The sequence below is a fragment of the Taudactylus pleione genome, unplaced genomic scaffold (assembly GCF_031769625.1).
Source record: "Taudactylus pleione unplaced genomic scaffold, aTauple2 ptg000033l, whole genome shotgun sequence".
Lineage (NCBI taxonomy): Eukaryota > Metazoa > Chordata > Amphibia > Anura > Myobatrachidae > Taudactylus > Taudactylus pleione.
The window spans coordinates 2,703,422-2,730,174 of record NW_028284435.1 but is presented as its reverse complement, the minus strand read 5'-3'; the positions used below and the strand labels follow the sequence as shown (position 1 = coordinate 2,730,174).

Sequence of the window (26,753 nt, the reverse complement as noted above, 5' to 3'; positions counted from 1 at the left end):
AAGCCTCTCGCAAGCGACCGCTCACTCGATCGTAAGCGACTGTGCATGCGTATTCTTCATTCTGCGCATGTACGAACTACTCGGAGCGATTGGAATCCACTCGTTCGCCCAGCAAAGACAGCCCAGTGTAATGAGTGACAGGAGAGGTCGTTTGTGGGTGGTAACAGGGACAGAACACTAATAACGGGGGAGTGGAGGTGCGAACACAGGCGTGCCTGAGTGTAGCAAAGCCGTTTCTAAGGCTGCATAATTATCAGCCAGCATCATAGTACACGTCACCTGCCTGTTTTTTACACTGAAGCCCCCACAGTGCTTGCGGTAAGGTAAGGCAACCACAATCACTGCGAGCCCTTCCGATGGTCCTCGATGTACCAATGTTTTAATGCACTTCCTGGAGATGACGTGCGCTAGTGGGCGTCTCTACATACACTTTAGGGGGCACAAAGTGATCGCTTGGCAACACAAAGTGGGCGTGCTTATGCCTTTCCGAGCGAGCGCCTGCCATGCCGTCACTTAGGCGAATTTGTATACGCTTGGTGCGAGCGATCGCATCTAGCGAGCGGCTCTGAATATGCTCCTCTGTTTACGCCCTTCACGCCTTCAGTGTCATCCTCCTGGTCCCCCGTTTTTGGGGGTGTGGGTTACTATGCTGACCTCTTTCTGGTCAGACACTGGACTGCTTGTTCCAGCCCATCCCAATTCTCAGGGAGCTAACAGGGACTTGAGGATTCTCAGGTTCCACATGGAGTCGATTCGCTCAATAATTAGGGCCAGGGCTGCCATCAGAAATCGTGGGGCCCATTACTGACAAAGAAAGCCGGGCCCCCGGGGAATGGCGCAGAGGTGGGTGGAGCTATGGGAGGAGCTACACAGGGGGATGGACGTCAATTGTGCATAACACAGTTTAAAAATTTTCAAAGTTTGGGGTGGGGAAGGCAGGATGGACATGGGGGGCACAGGGCTGGGAAGGCTGGACCTTAATTGGGGGCCACAGGGCAGGGAAAGCTGGCTGGACTAGGGAGGCTGGACTGGGGAGGGGGACAGGGCAGGGAAGGACCAGGTGGAGGATCACAGGGCAGGGACTCCTACCTTGTTTCTTCAGCGAGCCCGGGAGACAGCAGTGCAGAATATATGAATCGACAGCCGGGGAGACACAGCACCGCTGGCGGTATTTGAAATATGATGCTGCCCGCGAGCCAATCACAGCTTGCGGACCGGCAGCCAATCAGGTACGGCCGCAATGTCTACTCCTGATTGGCTGCCGGTCCGCAAGCTGTAATGTGTGGCGGTCGGCACCAAATTTCAAATACCGCTGGCGGCGCTGTGTCTCCCCGGCTGTCGATTCATATATTCTGCACTGCTGTCACCTGGGCCCCCGCTCTCTCCGGTCTCGGCAGTCCCCCCTTAACGGCGGCCCTGATTAGGGCCCTCAAACCAGGGTTTTTTAAAGCATCCTCTTTACATATTGCCATCCCAGTCAGTCACCATAGCTTCCTCGGGTATGCTGTACTGGTGTAGCCCTTCCAATTTCCGATGTCAAAGTTAGGGTAGGTCCATGAGAATCATGGCAGTCATGGCCTCTCGACCTGCATCTCTGGCTCAGTCACCGGATATCTGTCCCAGGATAAGTCCTCTCTGGTCCAATGCATGGATCATCAATTGGAAGTGTTCCTCCTTCACTCTGTCGCAGGAGTTATTTCATTTGAGGAGGGCCTTGCTGGATTCCAGGCAGCGGGTATTCATCCCTATAGTCAGACTTTGACCTTCAACATGGGAGCAGTCTTCTGGTTACCGTTTCCCTATTCTGACATCTCAACCGAGTGTTATTACACTCTTGCATGCAGTTCTTCGGTTCTAAATCTACCCCTTTGATAGGGGGGAGTCGCTCAGTTTCATCCTAGCCTCTTCACAGAGAGAATTCGGGCCCTATAACATATATCCCATCTACTATTTTGGTAGCAGACTATGGGGGGTATTCAATTAGGCTGTGAAAAGTCGTAATCGGCGATAATTTATCGCCGATGACGTCATTTTCGCCTATTTCAATTATCCCCGTATTCAATTTCAAAGACTTTTCACAGGTACGAAAAGTCTTTGTAAAAAAATGGGGATAACTTTTCACCATGTTTTACATGGCGAATAAAAGTGCAGAATTGGGGTTTAGGGGTGCAGGCTTAAAAAAAATAGCCTGCACCCCTAGGAATGTCATTTAAAAATAAACTGTGTCAAAAAAAGTTTAAAAAAAAAAAAAAAAAAATAGGGATAACCCCAAAAAATGTATAAAAAATTTGGGCTGAAAAAAAATAGGGATAACAGTGTTTAAAAATAGGGAAATAGCTTCAGGGCTATTCTGCAAGTATGCGGCAGGTGTTTTCCAGAATAGGCTATTAGCGACAGGTGCATTTTTGCAGAATTTTACAAAAATGACTTTAGGGATTTAAAAATATGCTAGTACCCATTTTCATGTACCCCAAATTTGATGGGACCACTTAAAAAAAAAAAAAAAACCTAAGTGCTCTTCTGCATCACTTCTTCAATGTCTGGAAAAAACACCTGCTGCAGCTATTTAAAAACCCGACTTTCTTCTGCAGGCAAAAACGGGGTTACCTAAGTTGTCCAACCATGTCTGCACATCTTTAAGGGGGTCCTACAATTATTTCCCGAAAATTCCCGTTTTTTTTTCGTAGATCTCAATTTACTGGGTCCTGTTTTCGCTCATTTTAATTTGAATACTGGGATAAAGCAGGCACGCGCCCGATACTTTATCCCCAGAAAAGCTCCGATGTGGAGCGAAAAGTCCAGCACGGACATTTCGCTCCCTAATTGAATACGGGCCTATCTTTTCTATTTTGTGGTGGCTGCAGGGGGCCCACATGGATATGGACCACTCCCTTTGTGATTCAAGACAGGGTTCTCCTCTCCGATAATACACATCTTCACGGACACAACGGACAGTATCCTGTCTTCAGACCTTTTGGGTCTTTGTATGGCACAGTGGAGCTAGTTATCAATTACTGTCCTACAGCCCTGAGCGGTCTTCAGAGCTTTCCGTTTTGTTCCATCACTCCTCCAAAATCATCCAGTCCAGGTCTGGTTCAACAGTATGACAGCCCTCTTCTACAGAATCCATCAGAGTGGCGCGATAAAGGCATTCAGCCGCTGGGCTCAGTGCCATCTACTGGCTCTGTCGGCGGAGTTCCTTCCCACAGTCCACCTGGGGAAGCGGTCTTCTTCATCTGCAGGGATGTTTACTCAGGTCCCGTTCTACTTCCAGAATGCCTTTCAGCTCCTAGTTCATCACTGGTGCTTGACGGGTGTCCATATTGTGGTGTCTCACACACCCACAGGTTGTCATGATACTGTTCTCGCTCCAGAGACCCTGGTGCTCTCCTGGTCGATGATCTGGCGGTACAGTGGTCTTTCCCATCATATATGTCATTCTCCCCTCTCCGTGCTACCGTGGGTTGCAGTTGGAAGGGAGCAAGGTGATCCTTGTGGTTTCGGTTTGACCATGATGGCCGTTGTATGTAGCTCTTTTCGCCTCTCTTTTGGGCGCTCCACTGCATCTTCTTCTAAGGTTCTTCTAAGGTTGGATCTTTGGTCTCCAGGCCCATACTTCCATCAGATTCAGGCTTTCCACATTTGACAGTGTCTCTGTCGCTCCCCCTGTATGACTCTTCATTTGGATCAGGCCTTTTTGCAGGCTTATTTGGGTTGCCTACCTAAGGTTGTGTCTCGACTCCACACCATCCGGGTAGTTGTAGCCCCAGCTCTCTGTGTTGAGGACTCTTCGCCGGGGTAAACATCTTTGGAAGTGGTGAGGGCTCTCTGGGTTTTCCATGGATTAAACCGGAGATCTGTTTCTCTACTCTCTTATATGATTGGGGTTTGCAAGCTTCCAAGCAGCTTATCTTGGTGGCTCCGCTTGACTAACTGCCATGCCTACTTTGTGGCGGATCTTCCTGCCCCTGCAGTGTTGTCAGATCTTTACTCCTGATCAGTGGGAGCCTCTTGGGCAGCTTTATGTGACACTTCTGTGGAACTTCTGTGTGCAGTTGCCACGTAGTACTCTGCCCACACTTTGTTTTGTTTTTATACAGTGGACATCTTCGTATCTTCTGATGCAGCCTTTGGGAGAAGGGGTTCCCAGTGCAGCTCTTGAGCCTCCACTCCCATGGAGGACAGCTTTAGGATGTCCCAGAGTGATTCCTGTGCACCCTAGTGGAGGAAGAAGAAAGGAGGATTTATGACGCACCTGGCTTGCAGGGCTGCTGGGAAAAATTAGTAACTATTTAGTACAAAAAAGTGATCCCTGTACCCCCTATCGAGTCGAAGAAAAGGATTTAACAAGATAAAACAATAAATCCTCCTTTTTCAAGAAAAATGGGTTCAGGAACGCATGGGGCAGGCAGAGGTGGGTGGAGATTATGGTGGAGCTATAGCAGGGGTGGGGCATCAATTGGTGTGTAAACATTTTTTTTTTTAAATGTCAAAGTTTGGGCTGGGTGTGTGGGTGTTATTTATTTGGATAAGCTATTATAACATGTCAGTCTATCATATAATATATAAAACTATATAAATACAGAAATATAGAAAAAAAAAAACTCAGACCTAGAGGAAAAGCAGGATCCATGCTAAATATATTGAAAAAGCCAGATCCATATAAAATACATTGGAGACGTCTGACCAACAGGAAAAGCCCAATCCACACTTCGGGCCTGATTCAGAGATGTTCGCTACTCTGATGTTTATGCAGTTGGCCAATGTCTTTATTGCAGCATATGCGTCTACTTCGCATGGCGCCTGTGTCCCGGTGTTTCTGCAATGTCGCTCGCAGAGAGGATATAGATGTAGAGTGATTGACAGTTATGGGCCGTTAGTGGGTGGTAACAGAGGGGTGGTTAGAAAAACGTAGGTGTGTCGCAACCATTTGTAGGAGTGTTGAATCCAGCGACTGCATCTTTGTTCACCATTTCACTAGTACTGGCGTTTTTGTGGCACCATCCATTCTGAGTAGCCAAAGGGTTATACTGAAGGCAGATGATTGACTAATCGGCGACTGATGCTGCAACATTTTACGAAGATGTTGCAACTTTTTACGCAGATGTTTGGATTTGCAAAGTCATTGGGGAGTCTCAATGTATCTCCCAGTGCATATGTTCACATAGCAGCTGCATAAAAGGTCATAGTCATGACGAGATTAGCATACATCTCTATCAGGCCCTTAATTTACACCAATTAAGTGGGACTGGCAGAGTGGAGAGTTGATATAAAAACAGGCTTTAACTGACTTAGAAAGCTAATAAAGTGACCTTGGTAAATAGATATTATACAGTGAGTTCGGAAAGTCCCTCCGCAGTGACTGTGTGCCAAGTGTCACAGAAAATTGTGTTTACAGAGGTGGGGCTGCAGCGCAGTCCAAATTTCAAACAGGGGAGCGACACCAACTGCCAGTGAGTCCTGGCCGGCGATGATTGGTAGCGTTTTGGGTGGCAGTTGGTGTGGCTCCCCTATTTGAATTTTGATCTGCGCTGCAGTCCCACCTCTGTGACCACTATTTTCTGTCACACACTTGGCACACAGGCCCTCATTCAGAGGTGGTCGGAGGATGCAAGCGGTCGCTCAGAAACTGGGCGGCCGCTTGCATCCTGACCGGCCGCCTCTGTTTCGGTCGTTAGGCTGTGGGTTAACACCCACAGCTCTAACGACCGCTAGGGTGATGGTCGCGATGGTCAATGACCATCGCGACCATCGGGGCTTACGACGAGACCCTAGGGTAGGGTCTCACTTGTCATAAGCCCCGGAGAGCTTCTGGCTCTGTCAGAGCCAGAAGCTCTCCACTGACATCACTAGTGATGTCAGTGGGGCCTCCCCCAAACGGCAGGCGTTTCCTTAGTAACGCCTCCGTTTGGGCTGCCACCCCCCCGGCCCGCCTTCCAAACGGGGCGAGCTGTCAATCAACATCGACAGCTCGCCCCCTTTGGAAAGAGACCCCGCTACGACCGGCGCTGTCGGTCGTAGCTGGTCTCACGCATGCGCAAGAAGGAGCCGGCTCCCTCGTGCGCATGCGCACTAGACAAACATCGAGGCGGCCGTGCGGTCGTAGACCGTACGGCCGCCTCTGAATAAAGCCCACAGTCACTGTGGAGGAACTTTCCAAACTCACTGTATTTTTATTTTGAGATGCCTCATACATTCAGTAGAAGCCAGAATAATAATTACTGTCTACTTACATTTTTGAATCTGCTTTGCAGCTTTTTATTCTTTGTACTCTCTTTATAGTCTCTCTCTTTATGTAAATTGCAGACAAACAAGTCAGGATCAGACCTCCCTCTCCTCATCACTCTCCACGTGTAAACAAATGCAGGTCATTTGTAGGGAGAAGCACCCATCGTAGATGAGTAACACTGTGTCTTGAGGAATCTGGCTGGCTGCTCATGGTCCTGACAGGCAGAGGCGGACTGACCACGTTAGATCCCTCATTTCTTGGACTCATTGCTTTGACCCCCCCCTATCATTCACTGCTCTAGGTTTGGCACACTGTTTGCTAAGGGGAGGGAGTTCAGATGGAGCCACAGGGATCCTTTCTCCTCTGTTACCAAGGCTCCAAGATCCTAACCCTCCCCCTAGTGTTTATCCCTAACGCTAACCCTCCCACTAACCCCGCTACTTACCTTTGGGATTACGGCGGGTCGGGATTCCAACAGGTGACAGGAATCTGATGCTGGCATTCTTTGTGCCGGAATCCCTGCGGTCGGTATTATGACTGCATCCCAAATACACATACATATACATATATATATATATATATATATATATAGACGGTATAAGAAATATGGGTGGCACTCTCAGCTGTGCAAAGGGTCAATCAAACGGAGGTCCCACTCTCCTGCAGTTCAACGTTTTAAATTTTATAACAATTTTTCATCAGGAACCTGATAAACAGTTCCTGATGAAAAATTGTTATAAAATTATAAAATTTGAAACGTGCAGGAGAGTGGGACCTCCGTTTGTTTGACCCTTTGCACAGCTGAGAGTGCCACCCATATTTCTTATACCGTCTGTATTTTGTCCATGAGGGAGGGCACCCAGCGACTTAATATCCTTTTTTTGTGTCAAGAGTGCCGAGTATTCTACATTTTTATATATATATATATATATATATATATATATACAGTCAGGTGCAGAAATATTGGGACATTGACAGAATTGTCATATTTTGGCCTCTATTCACCACAATGGCTTTGAAATGAAACAAACAAGATGTGCCTCAACTGCAGATTTTCAGATTTAATTTGAGGGTAATTACATCCAAATCAGGTGAACGGTGTAGGATTTACAACAGTTTCTATATGTGCCTCCCACTTTTTAAGGGGCCAAAAGTAATGGGAGACTATCAACTCAAAAGCTATTTCATGGACAGGTGTGGGCTATTCCCTCTTATTTCATTATCAATTAAGCAGGTGAAAGGTCTGGAGCTGATTCTAGGTGTGACATTTGCATTTGGAATCAGTTGCTGTCGACTCTCAATATGAGATCCAAAGAGCTGTCACTATCAGTGAAGCAAGCCATCATTAGGCTGATAAATCAAAACAAACCCTTCAGAGAGATAGCAAAAACATTAGGTGTGGCCAAATTAACTGTTTGGAACATATGGCTCTACATCGGTCGGCCATCCGGGCGGCTATCCATGTGGGTGGCAGTGACCAGCCGGTGGCCCGACACTTTGCTCAGCATGGTCACAATGTGGCTTCATTACGGTATATGATCATTGATCAAATACCCAAATGCTCTAGAGGCGGCGATAGATCCCGCAAACTATTGCAGTGTGAATCACGCTGGATTTACAAATTGGATGCATTAGCCCCACGGGGCCTGAATGAAAATTTGGGTCTCCATTGTTTTTTATAAAGTACTTAAAACGCACCTATGGGTGCGTTTTATTGCCATCCATTTGATACTATCCATATATGGGTATGGGATCTTGATGCCCCCTTGTGATTTTTTGTCCTTTGACCATATAAACTTGTTTCTCTAGTTTTTCTATTGACCTATCTGTGTTAACAACAGAGATAATATAAGACATATGACATTGTATATTCATTGGTCCTTGTAATGTGTATGGGATTATTACGATCATCTAATAATGGCCACATTTTTTCACTATATGTCTTGTGTCTATGTGTTTGTATTGTTTTTATGCTCCTCGGTTTCTTTAGCAATATAGTCATTACTCTATATTGGATGTGTATTTTCAACAATGATGTTACTGTTTTCCAACAATGATGTTACTGTTTCTGTAATATTTTTGCTATTTCTCTGCATTCTGTAAGATTGTTGCATGTCCGTGATACTGTGTGTTTCCAGGGCAACGGAGACCTGTGTGGTGGGCGTCTCCACAATCACATGACGGGCGCGCTGCTAGCGTTGGTGTGGTGTGAGTGTTGATGACGTCATTAGCGGAAGACCCGTCCCTGGATTGCGCACAGTCCGGTTTGCACGTGGAGATATGTGAGTATAAATGTTGGTGTTATGTCCATATCGTTTGTTTGTACCTTGATGAAGGAGCTAGAATAAACGCTCCGAAACGTCGGTGATTTATCCACTACTACCTGTGTTAGCGTTTGTTGAAGACAGAGTGCCACCTATATGCTTTGTACTACTATGGTCAGTGTGTTTACTGACTAATTCTGGAGGGCACCTGCATGCTGGTTTATTATTGGGAGTGCCATCCCTGTGGAGACTCTATTTTGTATGAGTGGTGAAACAGGAGCTACTTATACTGGGTTTGGCACCCATAATATTTGTGTGACTTTATCTCACTTCATCTACAGTACTGTTCTTCCCTACTAGGAAGGGTATTGATTTGGGAGAATGACAGAGGATAATGCTGAAGGAGAGGATGCTTTTGAAGCCATTAATATGGCATTATTGACACAAGGTAGCACATTTATTTATTCTGACTCAGATGCTGAGGCGATTTTGTTTAAGGAGCAATTTTGTGAGGATGAAGCAACAAAATCACTCCAATACCTCTACCGTGATTGGGTAAGACTGAAACAAAAGGAGCTGGACTACCACTACCATGGAGTAACACTTAGTGACTACTTTAAACAGAAACGGATTCCAAGGGGCTTCCGTGTAAGAAACTGTCCAACGATAGGTCGTCATAATACCAACTTTTGCAAAAAATGGATTGCCATTTTAAATAAATGCAGTTACGACCTAATGTTGCTAGTAATTGAGGAAGCGACCCGTGAACTAGTAGTCACCCGTGAGAGGATTGCTGAGTTTGAAAAAGAGCACAAACCAACATTTGAGTTAGACATGAGTACTCCTTGGTTGGAAAAACTGGACAAACAGGTTGCCACTTATAAACATGAATTAGTTCAATTTAAGAAATCCAAAATGGCGAAAGTTTCCCTTGACTACGAACAGAATCGGGTCTTTAATTGGATCAATAATGGCCGTAGCGAACAACGTCGTTCGGAGAGACGTGGATACCGTAAAAAATTCCTTGGTCATTCTGATACTTCGCTATACAATACGAGTGATTCGGAAACTGGAGCTATTGGAGGCAATATTGAGCATACTATCCCTTTAGGGGTTGATGGAAATATCCGTGTCCCTGGAAGAGGCCGAGGAGATATACCCGTAGGGGCAAACAGCATACGCGGCTCAAATCAAAGAAGAATGGGGAGACCCCCTTCACGACGGAGATGCTAGTGATCAATATCTCATCCCGCAGTTTAACTAACACCGAGATCAAGGTTTTGAGTCGTTGTCTATCATTTGTACCAACTACAAAATTTGACCCTATGCAGTGGGAGGTCGAAAAGTATCGTCTGAATAGACAATTAAAATTACACGAGTACTTTAATGGTACTAAAGCACCGCCTCGACCCATCAAATCTCCTGAGCATGATATTCCACTTGCTCTCCGCAAATTGCAACCAAGATCGCAGTTTGAGCCAGTTTCTAATAATGCGGCTATTAAAACCTATATACGGATGATGGATCACGATGTGAAAAGTTCTGTTAAAGACACAGTGATTAGGAATAATCTATCGGCTGGTGAATGGAAAGCCCTACAAAGTTTATCTAATTATAAAGATGTCATGTTCCGTCCGGCGGATAAGGGCGGAGCAATTGTTGTTCAAGACATCGGTGACTATATGTCTGAAATAGACCGCCAATTGTCGGATGACAAAGTCTATAGACGACTCGAAAGGGACCCCACGGATATCTTCAGTAAACAACTCCGTGAACGATTAGAGTTGGCAGTCTCTGAAGGGATGATTTCTGATAGTTTAGCTGAGTCTTTGATTCCAAAGTTTCCCATTGTTGCTTTGTTATATACGTTACCCAAGATACACAAGCGCCTGGATAACCCCCCTGGCTGACCTATTATATCAGCCCGGGGTTCGTTGTTTCAGACGCTTTCTGTATACTTGGATGGTTTATTACAGCCGTGTATCAAGAATCATCCGAGATTTCTTCTGGACACTACTACATTCTTGAGAAAGATACATGAGCTGCCTAAAATACCTTTGGGCAGCTATTTATGTAGCATCGATATTACGAGCTTGTATACTGTAATTCCTAACGATGCTGGTTTAACAGCAGTGAGGAAACTTATCAATGCTAGTTCTGCTTATTGTGGTCCAGATGTCAATTTGGTCATTGACTTGTTAGATATGATCCTGACTAAGAATTTCTTCATGTATAATGAAGTATTATTTTTACAATTGATTGGCGTAGCGATGGGGTCGAATGTGGCCCCATCCTACGCCAATGCGTTTATGTTTTTGGCCGAACAGGGGATCTTCTTTCAGGATGTCTGTGTGTCTGGTAATATTTTCTTTTATACCAGATACATAGACGATATCTTCTTAATCTGGACTGGCACAGAGCCACAATTTATTGAATTTATCGAGAATCATAACAACACGGCCAGTCCGATTAAATTCACATTTAACATCGACAAGATCAGTGTGAATTATTTGGATGTTAAACTAAGGTTGGATGGTGACACATTGATCACGGAGCTGTTTAGTAAACCTACGGATAGGAATACATTTTTGCACTTTAATAGTTGCCACCCTAGATCATTAAAGTATGGTTTGCCTTTCTCACAATTCCTACGTGCCCGTAGGATATGTAGTGATGAGAATTTGGCTCTAAAAGAGATAGACATTATGAGTTCCAAATTTCGGATAAGGGGTTATCCTGTTGATGTTTTAGAACAAGCTAAGACTAGAGCCATGTCGATTTCCAGGTCTGATTTACTCAAGTCCGGTAAGATTAGAAATAAAGATGAGTCGAAGATACCATGGGTTAATCACTTTCACACACAGAGTAACACTATCAGTCACTCCTCTAAGAAACTGTGGCCAATTGTTAGTACGGATCCTGACCTTAATTTACATAAGACTAAGATAATGCCCTGTTACACCAGGGGTCGCAATTTGTGTAACTGGTTAGTCAAAACTGATATTAGCAGGTTGAAATCTGATGGCACTAGTGGGTTCCTTCATCCTAAATTGGGATGCTTTAGATGTCTTGATTGCCTCACTTGTCGCTCTTTCACGGTGGGCAATAGTTTTTGTCATCCTTATAGTGGCTATAGATATAAGATTTATCATCGTTTAACATGTACAACCAAGTTTGTTGTATATGTGATTACATGCCCTTGTGGCCTGATCTACGTCGGTAAGACGGATAGGACACTTAGAGAACGTATGGCTCTACATCGGTCGGCCATCCGGGCGGCTATCAATGTGGGTGGCAGTGACCAGCCGGTGGCCCGACACTTTGCTCAGCATGGTCACAACACCATTCACCTGATTTGGATGTAATTACCCTCAAATTATATCTGAAAGTCTGCAGTTAAAGCACATCTTGTTTGTTTCATTTCAAAGCCATTGTGGTGGTGAATAGAGGCCAAAATATGACAATTCTGTCAATGTCCCAATATTTATGCACCTGACATATATATATATATATATATATATATATATATATATATATATGTGTATATATAATACATTGTAATATATTATATATACACATACATTATAGATATATACACTTGCTGCTACTCCGGGAGCTGGAGTGTATCGGAGGAAAGAAGCAAACGGCGCCGCCGCACATGTGAGTATAATATATAAAATCAGGTATGTTAATGTTGGTGGGTATATTAAGGAGATGATGTTTGTATTATATTTTGTATCCTTGATAACGGGCATGTGGCCCGAAACGCCGTAGGATTAAAAACTTTTTTTTTATCCAGACGCAGAGTGCCGCCATTCCTTATCCTGATTCTAAAGGTTTTCATTCATACTGATGTGACACAGTTTGGCAAAACATCTGGTAGAAACTTCCTGGGTCCCCTTAAAAAGGATATTACATATTTGCGGGATTTGTTACATGTGGGTACATGCTTATTGGTAATACTATTAAACATCCATATTCTGCTAAAACCTTTAGAATCAACAACCATTTGAGTTGCTCCAGTAGATTCATGGTATATGTACTTATTTGTCCTTGTGGAAAATATTATATCGGGAAGACCGATCGCCAGTTTAAAGAGAGAATGGCGATGCACAGGTCTTCGATCCGTGCTGCCATTCTCTCTGGCTCAGGCGAACAATCTGTGGCGAAGCACTTTGCCAATACAGGGCACTCGCTCACCGCGATGAGACACATGATCATTGATCATGTTCCTCCTCTGATGAGGGGTGGTAAACGATGCAGGATCCTCCTCCAAAGGAGGCTAGATGGATCTTTTTACTGGATACTTTAAGTCCTAAGGGACAGAATGAGAAAATGGGTTTACAATTTTTTTTACATGACATTGACGCTATGTTTGGTTGCATTTTTTTTTAAAAAGTGTAGGAATATTCTATTGATGAATTTTCGTTCTTGATGTGTACTAGTTATGTACACTACTATGTCGTAGTAATGTGATGTTGTTCTTTCTTTTGTCAGCTGGCTTTATTGTCCTTATTACTGTTCTAGTAATTCTACTATGCATGGATATTTATCTGCTTTATTCTCAATCTTGTGTGCCAGAGCATAGCACAGTATCTGCTGTTATGTCTGTTATATCTAGCCTGTACTTGTTTGTTACTTTGTATTCCTTTGGTTATTTATCAATATATGTACGATATGTGTATTATTTGTAACTATGGTGATGGGCGCCCATTGGTGTCGTCATTATTATGCGCATACCGGCGCAATCCTGGCCGGATGCAGGAGGGATGAACACGGAACTATGGTGAGGGGGAGCATGTTATATAAGGTGTGTATTTATTGCTTTCTTTGTGTCCTGATGAAAATGCTTCTGCATTGAAATGTCGACCTAGACTGCTACTATGTGTGTGTTGTCTTAATTTCAAATCCCTGAGTGCTGCCGCTCCTATGGTGCTTTGTCTATGTGATGCCGTGATTCTGTGTCTATTTCGGAGGGCAACGGGGTAAGCTATGTTTTTTATGAATGAGTGCTGTATTTTGCTCCTACACAAATATATATATATATATATACATACAGAGACCAGGAAGGAAGGCGGCATCACTCCACTGTAACACAGAAGGCCCATAGACATAATCGCTATTTCAATGTTTCAGACTTTGGGCCTGATTCACTAGCATACGCATTTGTGATCGCAGCTGCGATTCTGTACGGAACACAGCTGCAAAATTATGCTTGCCAATGCACAGCCGGCATAAAGACACCCACTGCCGCTTTCTCATATCTGTCCAACATCGCTTTTCTGCATATACATTGGTACCATCGACACACATCGGCCCATCATGGAGCATTTACAGTAAGTCAGACCAGCCGCAGAAACTGCAAGACTCGTCGCACACAGTGAGTACTCAAGCTGTGTATGCAATCATAGTGGCTAATTTATGCACACCCCTGAAACGGCATTCAAACGGACAGGCCCGCTGGTGTTTTTCTGGCCACTCCCCCGTCACCACCCCCAAATGCTGACACACACTTTGCGAGGGATACTTTGCGATGGATTCCTTTGTTCTCCCATAATCAAAATGTGATCGTGGTGCACGCAGAATGCAACTTGTACGCATGCGCGATGGCAACTGCATCCGTAATCCTGTTGCATACGCTGCTGAATCAGGCCCATTATTGTCTTTCATACTGCCTGATCACTGTGGCCAGCAGTGGCACATGGGGGGCAGAGCCGGCCGGAAGGAAGGAGGAGGAAAAGGTGTGGTTGCCGCTGGACACATAGCAGCAGCTACTAAGTGACTACTCTCATTGGCTTCTAATTGGCTACTTTCATTGAACCTGGGGGATAGCTGCTGGCTAGAGGACACAGCAGCAGCTGGAAGCAGTAGGTGGTGGTGCTGCCAGCTGGACACATCAGTAGCTGTGGCTACTACTTCCATGGCAGCATCGGGCAGGGGGTGATACTGGCTTCCATATATCTGCTGACAACAGTAATCAGGACACAGCAGCAGTCGCGGCTATGGAAGTCAGAGTTGCCCTTGCTGCCACACTGTGAGGGGGTGCCATCGGGTCCCGATCACTGTGGCCAGCAGTAATTGGGACATCATGGAGGGGGAGCCGCGGGTGCAGTGGGACCAGCAGGTCCCTCTGATATTGCCAGCTGCTGAAAAATTATTTTTCAGCAGCCGACGAGTGGGCGTTTCTGACTGGTCGCATCAGATGCGACCATGTCAGTTAAAGCTCAGTCTGGCATCTGATGCAACCTTACCAAGCAACTGGTTAAGAGCGTACATTTCAGGACCTGCCATCAGACCTTGGCCTGCCATTGTGAATGCTGCATTCTAAGGATGTCATTCCATAGATCATAGATACAAAGTTATAACTGGAGTTTAAACAGGATTTGGACTAGATTTTGTCCCCCTTCCTAATCTAAAAATGATAAGAAGTTCTCTACATCCTTCTCCTGATCTCCTTCCCAATCCCACTTACACAGTATCTCTGTCCATTTCAACCTCCTGTTACTTTATCTGTAATTTCTCACTGAATGAATTGCTCATCCTTCCCACTATAACCTATTACTCAACCTAGTGCACTGTAGATGGCTGCCTCACCTGGAACTTTGAAGGGCAGGATGAATAACTATGCAGTGGATATTTGTTGGTCACTGTTCAATTTATCCTTGAATGTCTTGTTTCCATGTATTGCCTATTGCACATTGTAACCAATGTAATGCGCCCAATAAGGCTGCCTGGCTTGGAATTGTGCAGAATGAACAATGCATGGTTCTGATGATTTTGCAAGGATCTTGCCCAGTATTGTTATCTCCTCCATTATGTCTCATCAATTCCAGGCATGTCTGTTCTGCACAGTGTAATTCTATGTAGGGCATCTAAAATGGCTGCCTCATCTGGATGAGTTCCTTTCTGGGTAGGATGAATAAGGATTGGAACTGATGACCCAAAATGGCTCCCACACCTTTGTATTATATTCATGGTTCTGTTTCCTATGTAAATCTAAACCTCTGTATTATGTGCAATCTTTGGGCTCTATTTATCAAGCAGTGATAAGTGTGGAGAAGTGGACCAGTGGAGAAGTTGTCCATAGCAACCAATCAGCTCCTACCTATTATTTTATAGACTGTACTTGATAAATGCTACTTGAAAGCTGATTGGTTGCTATGGGCAACTTCTCCACTGGTCCACTTCTCCACACTTTTCACTGCTTAATAAATAGACCTCTTAATCTGTTAAGCGCCTTTAGTCCACTTGGAGAAAAGTGCTATATAAATAGTAGTATTATTTCCATGGGAAAACATCTGGATGCAGGTGTGGCCATTGTGAGTTGCTGGAATGTGAGAAACATGCGAGTTTGCATGTTCTTGTGCCCTATTACATGTGCTACTTGTAAAAAAAATGAGTTTAGCGCTAAACTCGCATTTTTTACAACTCACACCCTATTACATTTAGCCCATTATGTGAAGGAGACTATTTGTTATTTAGAAGCGCATTTGGAGAGTTAATAGTTTTGTGGTAGTGTCATGTTTTTTCTTGTAATCATGTATATACAGTATGCCTGTTTTCAGATGGATCTTTTGCACTGGTGCAAGTGCGCACTGATAATAATGGCTATGAAACTAATCGTACAGGTGGGGATGGTCATGAAACAGATGCGTACAACTCTGGTGAATATCTGCATTTATTTCTGTGAGTGCATTGGGGTAGAAATGATGTTTATCTTACATTAAACTCTGCATCGTCCCCTATGTGTGCACTCTAAGGCAGAGATATCACTCCTGTGGGAATGCCACACAGAATGGGTGTGCTGCCACTATGGCGCACATGGAGAGGGGTTACCTGGCCACTCATGCTCAGCAAGTATTGCTATGGAGCAAGAAGATGCATTATTATTGCACCACTGAAGCTGGAACTCCGATATTTGTTTTCTTAGTCCTGATTCCACCACCATGTTTCCACACTTTTATTCTACTTGCATGTAGTGAATTTTGTAAAATATGTAATAAATAAAAAACAATTGCATTTAAAATTGTGCACTTTCTATGGGTTGCCTTGTTTTGGGCCAGGACACAGCATGTGGAGAACTTTGTAGTATAAAAAAAGGCTTGGAGAGAGCATAGTGTATAATGATATCTCAAATTGAAAGGCAAATCGCAGAATCAGATAAGAGAGTGCAGTATCAAATTATCTCTCCTTTCTGATTGGTGTAGGGAGGGTTAGATAAGATATTACAATATTATACAGTATATTATTTATATATATACCTGACTGTATATATATATATATATATATATATATATATATACAGTCAGGTGTATAAATATTGGGACATTGACAGAATTTTCATATTTTGGCCTCTATTCACCACCACAATGGCTTTGAAATGAAACAAACAAGATGTGCTTTAACTGCAGACTTTCAGATTTAATTTGAGGGTAATTACATCCAAATCAGGTGAACGGTATAGGAATTACAACGGTTTCTATATGTGCCTCCCACTTTTTAAGGGGCCAAAAGTAATGGGACTATCAACTTAAAAGCTATTTCATGGACAGGTGTGGGCTATTCCCTCGTTATTTCATTATCAATTAAGCAGGTAAAAGGTCTGGACTTGATTCTAGGTGTGACATTTGCATTTGGAATCAGTTGCTGTTGACTCTCAACATGAGATCCAAAAAGCTGTCACTATCAGTGAAGCAAGCCATCATTAGGCTGAAAAATCTAAACAAACCTATCAGAGAGATAGCAAAAACATTAGGTGTGGCCAAATCAACTGTTTGGAACATTCTTAAAAAGAAAGAATGCACCGGAGAGCTCAGAAACACCAAAAGACCCGGAAGACCACGGAAAACAACTGTGGTGGATGACAGAAGAATTATTTCCCTGGCGAAGAAAAACCCCTTCACAACAGTTGGCCAAATCAAGAACACTCTCCAGGAGGTAGGAGTATATGTGTCAAAGTCAACAATCAAGAGAAGACTTCACAAGAGTGAATATAGAGGGTTCACCACAAGATGTAAACCATTGGTGAGCCTCAAAAACAGGAAGACCAGATTAGAGTTTGCCAAACAACATCTAAAAAAGCCATTACAGTTCTGGAACAACATCCTATGGACAGATGAGACAAAGATCAACTTGTACCAGAGTGATGGGAAGAGAAGAGTATGGAGAAGGAAAGGAACTGATCATGATCCAAAATATACCACCTCATCAGTGAAGCATGGTGGTGGTAGTGTCATGGCGTGGGCATGTATGGCTGCCAATGGAACTGGTTCCCTTGTATTTATTGATGATGTGACTGCTGACAAAAGCAGTAGAACGAATTCTGAAGTGTTTCGGGCAATATCATATGCTCATATTCAGTCAAATGCTTCAGAACTCATTGGACGGCGCTTCACAGTGCAGATGGACAATGACCCGAAGCATACTTCCTAAGCAACCAAAGAGTTTTTTAAGGCTACAAAGTGGAATGTTATGCAATGGCCAAGTCAATCCCCTGACCTGAATCCGATTGAGCATGCATTTCCTCTTGATGAAGACAAAACTGAAGGGAAAATGCCCCAAGAACAAGCAGGAACTGAAGACATTTGCAGTAGAGGCCTGGCAGAGCATCACCAGGGATGAATCCCAGCGTCTGGTGATGTCTATGCATTCCAGACTTCAGGCTGTAATTGCCTGCAAAGGATTTGCAACAAAGTATTAAAAAGTGACAGTTAGATTTCGGATTGTTTAGTTTGTCCCATTACTTTTGGCCCCTTAAAAAGTGGGAGGCACATATAGAAACCATTGTAATTCCAACACCGTTCACCTGATTTGGATGTAATTACCCTCAAATTAAATCTGAAAGTCTGCAGTCAAAGCACATCTTGTTTGTTTCATTTCAAAGCCATTGTGGTGGTGAATAGAGGCCAAAATATGAAAATTCTGTCAATGTCCCAATATTTATGCACCTGACTGTATATATATATATATATATATATATATATATATATATGCACCGTATATATATATATATATATATAAATATATATATATATATATATATATATATAAAACATAGCTTCAGCTGGCACTCCACAATGACAAATATATTACTGGCCCAGGTGCCCTCAACGTCCAAAGACCTCACATATTCACCCATCTGGGGGCACTCTCAGGACTTGCATTGCAAAGAATGACACAGACACCAAGTGTGTAGTTCGACGTTTCAGTCCAACTACTTCTTGAAAAAAGTATTTGGACTGAAACATTAAACTACACACTTGGGAGCTCATTCAGAGCTGCTCGCTGCTGGCGGCCGCTCGCTCTGAATGTGGGCGTGTTTTTTTTTTTGGTCTCCGGCCACTCACCAAGCTGTGGATGACCACCCACAGCTTGAGCGAGCGGGCTGGAGACCATCGTGATAATCACGACCATCGGCCTTGCGACAAGACCCTGGGGTAGGAAGTTCACTACTGACATCAATAGTGATGTCAGTTGGACCGCCCAACAAACAGCAGGCGTTCCTAAGGGAACGCCTGCGTTTGTGCAGCCACACCCCCTACCCGCCCACAAAATGGGTCGAGCTGTCAATCAACATCGACAGCCACCCCGTCTTGTGAGCCCCGTAGCGACTGAACTTCAGTCGCTCAGCTGGCTCGCGCATGCCGGTCCCGGCGCATGCGCAGTGCGCAAACATCGGTTTGCTTGCGAGCGCACAGCGCTTGCGAGCGGCCCTTAATCAGCTCCTTTGTGTCTGTCATTCTTTGCAAAACAAGCCCTGAGAGTGCTGCCAGAGGGGTGAATATATTTTATATGTATATATATATATATATATATATATATATACATATGTACATACATACATTGTTTGAAACAAATAGGGGCCAACAAAAGGCCTACGGAAAGACAGATAGGTTCTTTCAGCTTTTCACTTTATCTTCAGCAAAGTGTATCTAACATTTCATCATTGTTTATCTGTACATAGAGATATGCTGGCTAGCTCCCAGAGTACTGGGTCTTTGCTGGATCCTCCACAGAAATATAGATGTTTTAAAGTGACTTTAAGATGAATATTAGTATGTGAGCTACATACTTTATCTTACTGTATGACCATGCAGTAAAGGTAATTTTGTGAAATCCACCTGTTGTACGCACATTCTAAAATTCTCAAAATTGTTCCTTCAACATAAACACAAGCTCCCATGTCTCAGAGGCCTGTCAGACATGTCAATTATAGGTTCCAACTAAAATAATACAGTTACCACCCAATGTTTATTCTGAAAGCATAGACTTCAGCAGTAATACAATTATACGGCTAATTGCAGAACAAGCTTTTGATTTTCATTAAAAAAAATACACAATTAAAAGCAAAACAAAAGAAAACCTTAAAAATATTACTGTAAGGTGTAAGCACATATTTCAGTCTAATAATAATTTAAGTGACTACTTTTTATTTAAACTCACATGTACTGTCTTAATTCGTTATCTTAGTTGTATGCATGTGTAGGCAGCTGGACACGACCATTTGACTTCTGTTTGCTCATGTAGGCTCATAATAAGTTACAAGAGCAATTTATGTGGAAATGTTACTACTTAACAGCTGATTCTTTTTTGTCCACAGTTCTAAGTACAAATTATATCTTTACATGTATTTCCTGGCACCATATTGTGGAAGGAAATATAGCAGGCCTACAGGTAAAGTATCTAGTATTGTTGTGTTCTGCTTACAGATCTAGACACTGATTTGGTGAAATGTAGAATCATTACTTTAGTCTCTATTCTATGGCCGCTTACTATGGTAACTTATACCACTTAGACAATGTCTGAACATATAACATCAAGAAACTATAGTAGTAAATAAAAAACAGGATATAATAGTTTTGCCCCACACTCGGCATTAAAGTACTGAAAGCTTCTATTCAAGTTGGGCCCTATTAGCAATTTTTAATATTGCCTTTACATAAAGCATGTTCAGACAAGTTACCAAAATCAAACTCTATGCTAGTAATCCTAAAGTTCTTAAAAAGTTACAATCAATTTATCCTTATTGTCAGTTTCAAAAAGTTGTATTTTATATTAAAATGTTTTGTAGTACAGGGTGAGTCTTCCATATCCAAATATTCCGAAATACGGAATATTTTTAGCATGACTGAGATAATGAAACCTTTGCTTTCTGATGGTTCAATTTACACAAACTTTGTTTAAGGCACAAAATTATTACAAATATTGTATAAAATTACCTTCAGGCTTTGTGTATAAGGTATATATGAAACATAAATGAATTTCGTGTATGGTATGTACACAAACTTTGAGCCACAAACTTATTGAAAATAATTGTTTAAAATTACTTGCAGAATGTGTGTAAAAGGTGTATATAAAACATAAATACATTCTGTGTTTAGATTTGGGTCTCATTCCCAAGATATTTTATTATGGTATGAAAATATTCAGAAATACGGAATATTCCGATATTCATAATACCCCTGGTCCCAAGCATTTTGGATATGGGAGACCCAACCTGTATAAATTTTCTAAAGAGTTGTACACACAAGTGTTAATATTCCATGTTCAATTCTGGTAATTACACTAATGTACAAAAAATAATGTACACAAATGGATTTCTACACACACACTTTTGGATAAGTGTTTCTTTGCGTCAGTTTCAACGTTGCCCACAGCATTCACAAAGATTAATTATCTTTACACTATAATGTTGTTCTGTGGTAGTGCTGCCTAACTACATACTATATTTTGCTGCAGGGGAGCTTTCAGACCATGCTTTGAATGCTCTGTTAAAAGCGAGAACACAGTACAAGGTTTTCTCTACGCTTTTAACAGGTGTGGTTTTTAATGGCCATGTGTACGAGCCCTACAATTCTTTTTCCTGGTTAGCGAAAAAGTGGCTACATGTTTATTTGGTACATTGATTATTTTTGAACACTATACAATGTTAAGTTCAATGGTCATATAACTAAATTAAAATATAATAAACACTAATTATATATATGAAAATACATAACATACACAATATTTACAATATTATTAAATCAAATCTAATGTATTAATTTTATTTTAAAAACTGTTTGAAGTAGATGTGCTGTCTGCATGTATAATACTGTAATAGACAAATTGTATTATAACATTGCTATAAGTGGTGTATAGTGCTATAATAAGTTATAACTGAACACATACTGTATAAGTTATAACTGAACACATACTGTATAGTGCTATAATAAGTTATAACTGAACACATACTGTATAAGTGGTGTACAGTGCTATAATAAGTTTTAACTGAACACATACTGTATAACACATACTGTTCAGTTATAACTGAACACATACTATAATAAGTTATAACTGTACACATACTATAATAAGTTATAACTGAACACATACTATAATAAGTTATAACTGTACACATACAGTACTGTACACATACTGTTGTACTATAACATATTGCTATAAGTGGTGTATAGTGCTGTAATAAATTATAACTGAACACATACTGTATAAGTTATAACTGAACACATACTGTACAGTGCTATAATAAGTTATAACTGAACATATACTGTATAAGTGGTGTATAGTGCTATAATACGTTTTAACTGAACACATACTGTATAACACATACTGTTTAGTTATAACTGCACACATGCTATAATAAGTTATAACTGAACACATACAGTACTGTACACATACTGTTGTACTATAACATATTGCTATAAGTGGTGTATAGTGCTATAATAAGTTATAACTGAACACATACTTTATAAGCTATAACTGAACACATACCTATATTATGTAGAAGAGATAAGGTATTAATATTTAACCTAAACTTTGGACTTAATTTAGTCACTGGCCCACATTGTTTTATAATATAAAATCTTTATTTAATGCACATATTTATTTAAATATGTATAGCGCTGTATTATAAGAATAAATTATAGAAATTATTTATTCAAAGCAAGAGATGTGAGGGAGTACACATACACTGTAAATAACCACCCATAGACAGCATCAATCATGTATTAGGGTGCAGTGCTATATTTAATTTTCTATATGACTAGCCATGTTAATGTAATATATTTTTCTATACCACTGTGTCAATAACTTATCTTATATTTTTACTGGAGTACTGCAACTTTAAAGTACTGTTACACTACACACAATACAATTTCCTAATACAATAACCAATACTCAATAAATGGTTGCAAAATATAATCAAAATATATTTGTGAAATAGTAAATGTAGTTAAGTAGTGTGGGTGGAAGTTTGATAGAAGTGAGAGTTCCATAAATCTATAAAAAGGTATACCAACATTTTCTATCCTGTACATAATCCTTAGTTCTACAGCAAAACTCATTTAAAATGGGGCTGACAACTTGGAAAGTCCCATTTATCTTAACTGGGTAATATTTAAGTACCAAATCCATTCAAAAAACATTGCATTTCACAGTCTGGGAGTGCAGAATCCATCATTTCAGAACTACTTACTCAAATGTGGAGAAATTATATTGCATTGCTAGAAGATGTCTAATACTTATTATTATTATTATTATTATTATTATTATTATTATTATTAGTCTGTAGCACACTAAATTAACATTAGTAGTACTAATAGTGTGTTCTACAGCTCCAATATAAGATAAATATAACCAAATATCGTTATTAAAATTACAGTACCACATGAAACAAAACACGAGAAAGAACTGTCATCACACAACAAATGCAATGTTGTGTTTGTGTGTATAGAGAGGTTAGTGTGATGGATCCGGTCAGACACTATTAAGGACCTCACAAGTGCAGTCGAGTATATAATGTACATTGTCTGCTTTGTTTCTTCTTTAGAATTGTTAGGAAGTGAGCTTAATAATTAATAACACGCTTTTAAACTTTATGCCTGATATAGACCAAGTAAAAGGATGTTCGTTGTTTTTATTGTTGTTATTATATTTTGTAATTGCACGTTATAATGTAAGAGCTCTAAGTTTCCGGAGATAAATAATTAAAGGGAACTTCTCAGTACTCCAGTAATAAGTAACTTTTTTGTACTCAGAAAGGCACCAATGATGAAATGTACTGAATATATTATGCCCTCCTATACTATATAATATGTACAGTGTATAGACCTCATACATGTACACTGATTCCCCATGTTATATTATAAATTATCCGCACATTAATGCGTAAATAATTCATACTTTAAATATAACTGGTTCATAATTAGAATTAGTTCATATATACGTTTGTGTGTGTGTGTGTATATATATATATATATATATATATATATATATATATTATGGATATTGTATGTGTGTGTATATCTTTGTAGGTGTTTCCAGCTGTGCCCAGTTACAATGATTTATTTTTATGTTTTACTATAATGTGTAATCCCATCAATTACAATGATCATAAACCATGTATCCATGGCGAGAACTGGCATTGCCCAATCATTGACAACCAGTTAGTCGCATCGTCCAATACCTGTTGTATATTACAGTATGAACCTGACCTATGTGTTATGACCTTTCCATAAAAGCACATACTGTGTGGCCGTTTGGCTTCTACCCTCAGTATCATACATACAATGGAAGGAAGTATTTTATAAATGAGCAACTTACTTAAATGATTGGCTTCGTGGGAGCCATTGACTTTGCCATCCGGGTGGATCTGGAGATGAAACCCAATGCCTACTGTGCAGTACAGACTGCCAGTCTTGCGCCCTGCTGTCCTCCACAGAGAGCCACTGATATCTGCTCCCAGGGAAGTTGCTGCTGCTGATGAGGAAGAAGAAGGAGCGGAGTATATGCTACTTCTGCTGCCACTGGATCCCCTGGCAGGCTGCCCCTTGGGTTTCCTCAGCTTTGGTGTTGCTGCCACTGACGCCCAGGCGTTGGATGTGCAGAGTAAGAGTAATGTGATAGAACAGAATGAAGATAATCTCATGCTTTCAATGGGGAATATCCCAAGAGCATTTTGATGCCCCAGTAGCTCTGCAGCAGCAGCCAGCCAGCCGGTCAGTGGCTATTTAGCAATGTGCATGTAGCCTGGTGTGTGCGTGTAGAGATGGTAGGCATGGCTCAGTGCTAGTGAGAGAGCCAACCTGAGCCCTGGCACTGCCTGGGAGATATTTATATCACTGGTGATCTCACAGCTAGGATGTCAGCCTGCAGACCAAGGAGGCTGCTTCCCGCGATGCTGCTCTGCTCTGCCTGAGGTCTCCTAAGATGTATGAAGTGGTTTCCTCAAGTTGGGTCCCTCTGCAGAGCGCTGGCGGGGCGTGTGGGGGGTGTAGTGCCACCCCTGGGGGATCCTAGAAACTCCATAGATCACATGGAGTAGGATCCCAGCTGGACACAGATGTCTTACATCTCTCCTTAAGGATTATGCTGGGCGATTCAAAAATGGACAAACCGAGTAGTTTCCTGCAGAACCCCAAGAGACGGCGCTGCTGGCAGATCTATGCTCTGCATTAGACTTCATATACTTTGCCTCTGACGATCAATGGGGGGAAGCTGTTAGCGGAGCAGCTTGTGCACATCCTAAACTACCAGGCAAGGCTTGCTAGCTGTCATTCGGTCCCCTGACTTCTCCTCTTACCAGTGATCAGTGTAATGCTCAGCAAGCATTGCTCCCGTGCTGTCATTATTAATTGCCAAGCTCTACTTGTCTTAATTATATAGCTGCCATTTATTTGTCATTTCCGCGCAATCTGCTGTCAGTGTCCACTACAAATCCTTCCTCTATTGTGTATAAATAGCTGTTATGTGGAGACACACACAAAAATGTATCCTAGGTTGTGCAAACCAATTGTATGTACATGTGTGTATAGTGCACTATGAAGGACATGTATGGTGTGGTGCTGAGGATCAGCTTAACCCCTTCGGAGTCAATCACCCCTGAGGCACGAACTACAATACAAAGAAGTAATGCAACAACTGCAAAATATGCTCTATTGTAAACTCCTGCATGTCAGTCTAATATATGGTCTCTCTCTCTCTCTCTCTCTCTCTCTCTCTCTCTCTCTCTCCCCCCCCCCCTCTCTCTCTCTCCCTCTCTCCCCATACTGTACATGTACACACCATGTATTCGAATGAGATGTACTGTATAGATATAGATTGATTCTTGTATACCTACATTCATTTATTCTGTTCATCTATAAGTCACCCTCAAAGCCTTACAGGTCTCTCCTCTCTGATCTGTAATGGTTTAAATGTGCAGAACGAATGAAGTGCAGCCTTCCCTCAGAGCAGCTCCTGAGCCATGTAAGGATCCACAATGAATGATTGATGACAAACCGCACTGGACTCATCCTTAAGAAACCTGAGAGTAAAGAATACCCCTTCTATCCAAAAATCCATCTGTCATTTAGCAGATAAACCAACATTCTTCAAATGCTTAAGCAAATAAATGTTTAAAGATTTTATGCAGCCACTGTAACAATAACTTCGGATTGCACATTTATAGTGGAGTGCTGTAGCTATTCCATTTATTATCAATACCTGGCACAGTCCATTTTTAAGTGACCCTGACCCACTAGTGTCGATAACATGCTAAATTGTAAAATTATCTGGAACTTGGCATGGGCACCATAATCCCGGAGACCTGTGCATGCGCAGTAGACTCTGGCACAGTGTCAGAGTATACTGACCTGTGCCGCCTGTGAGAATAAGGGGTCCCGCATGGAGAATGGAAACAGTCACCCCTGATTCCCACCAAATATGTATTGGAGTCCTCTTAGATGCATTACATTTCCAATAGATGGTTGGCATTTTTGATGAATTTTTGTTGAGGACACATTACAGTGTGTCAGTCTCTAATTTTGAATGTACACCTTTGTCTCTCTTCGTCCCCCTGCCTGTTTTGTCTTTGCATTGTGGGTGCTTGTCCCTTCTCCCTCTGCCAACCACCACCCACATCTCCCCTGGGAACATAGGGCCTGATCAGAGCTGCTCGCTCACGCTGTGCGTTCTCAAGTGGCCCGATGTCCTGTGTATGCGCATGCTTCGTTCTGCACGTGCGCAAACTACACACTATGATCACAAGCCTCTTGCTTGCCCAGCAAAGGCAGCACAGGATAATGAGTGACAGTAGAGGCCATTTGTGGGTGGTAACAGGGGCAGGACACTAATAACGGGGGGTTGGAGATGCGAACGCAGGCATTCCTGAGTGTTTCAACGCCGTTTTAGAGGCATGCATAATTAACAGGCAGAGTCATAGTACACGTCACTTGCATTTTTTTACACTGATTTCCTCGCAATGCTTGCGGTAGGGTAAATCT

At 42.0% G+C, this 26,753-nt stretch overlaps 1 protein-coding gene across 2 annotated transcripts in view; it reads right to left on the bottom strand.

The window, feature by feature from the left end:
• FGF5 (fibroblast growth factor 5) overlaps positions 1-25,647 on the bottom strand; it is a 78,009-nt gene extending 52,362 nt beyond the window's left edge. Inside the window, exon 1 of one of the 2 annotated variants that reach the window (XM_088452109.1) lies at positions 25,610-25,647. In XM_088452109.1, coding sequence (XP_088308235.1) covers positions 25,610-25,628 — 19 coding nt within the window. In that variant the 5' untranslated portion in view covers positions 25,629-25,647. Of the gene's footprint in view, positions 1-24,093; positions 24,805-25,609 lie in introns of those variants that run through there. The other variant, XM_088452108.1, reaches the window with a different exon arrangement.
• Positions 25,648-26,753: the final 1,106 nt, after the last annotated feature.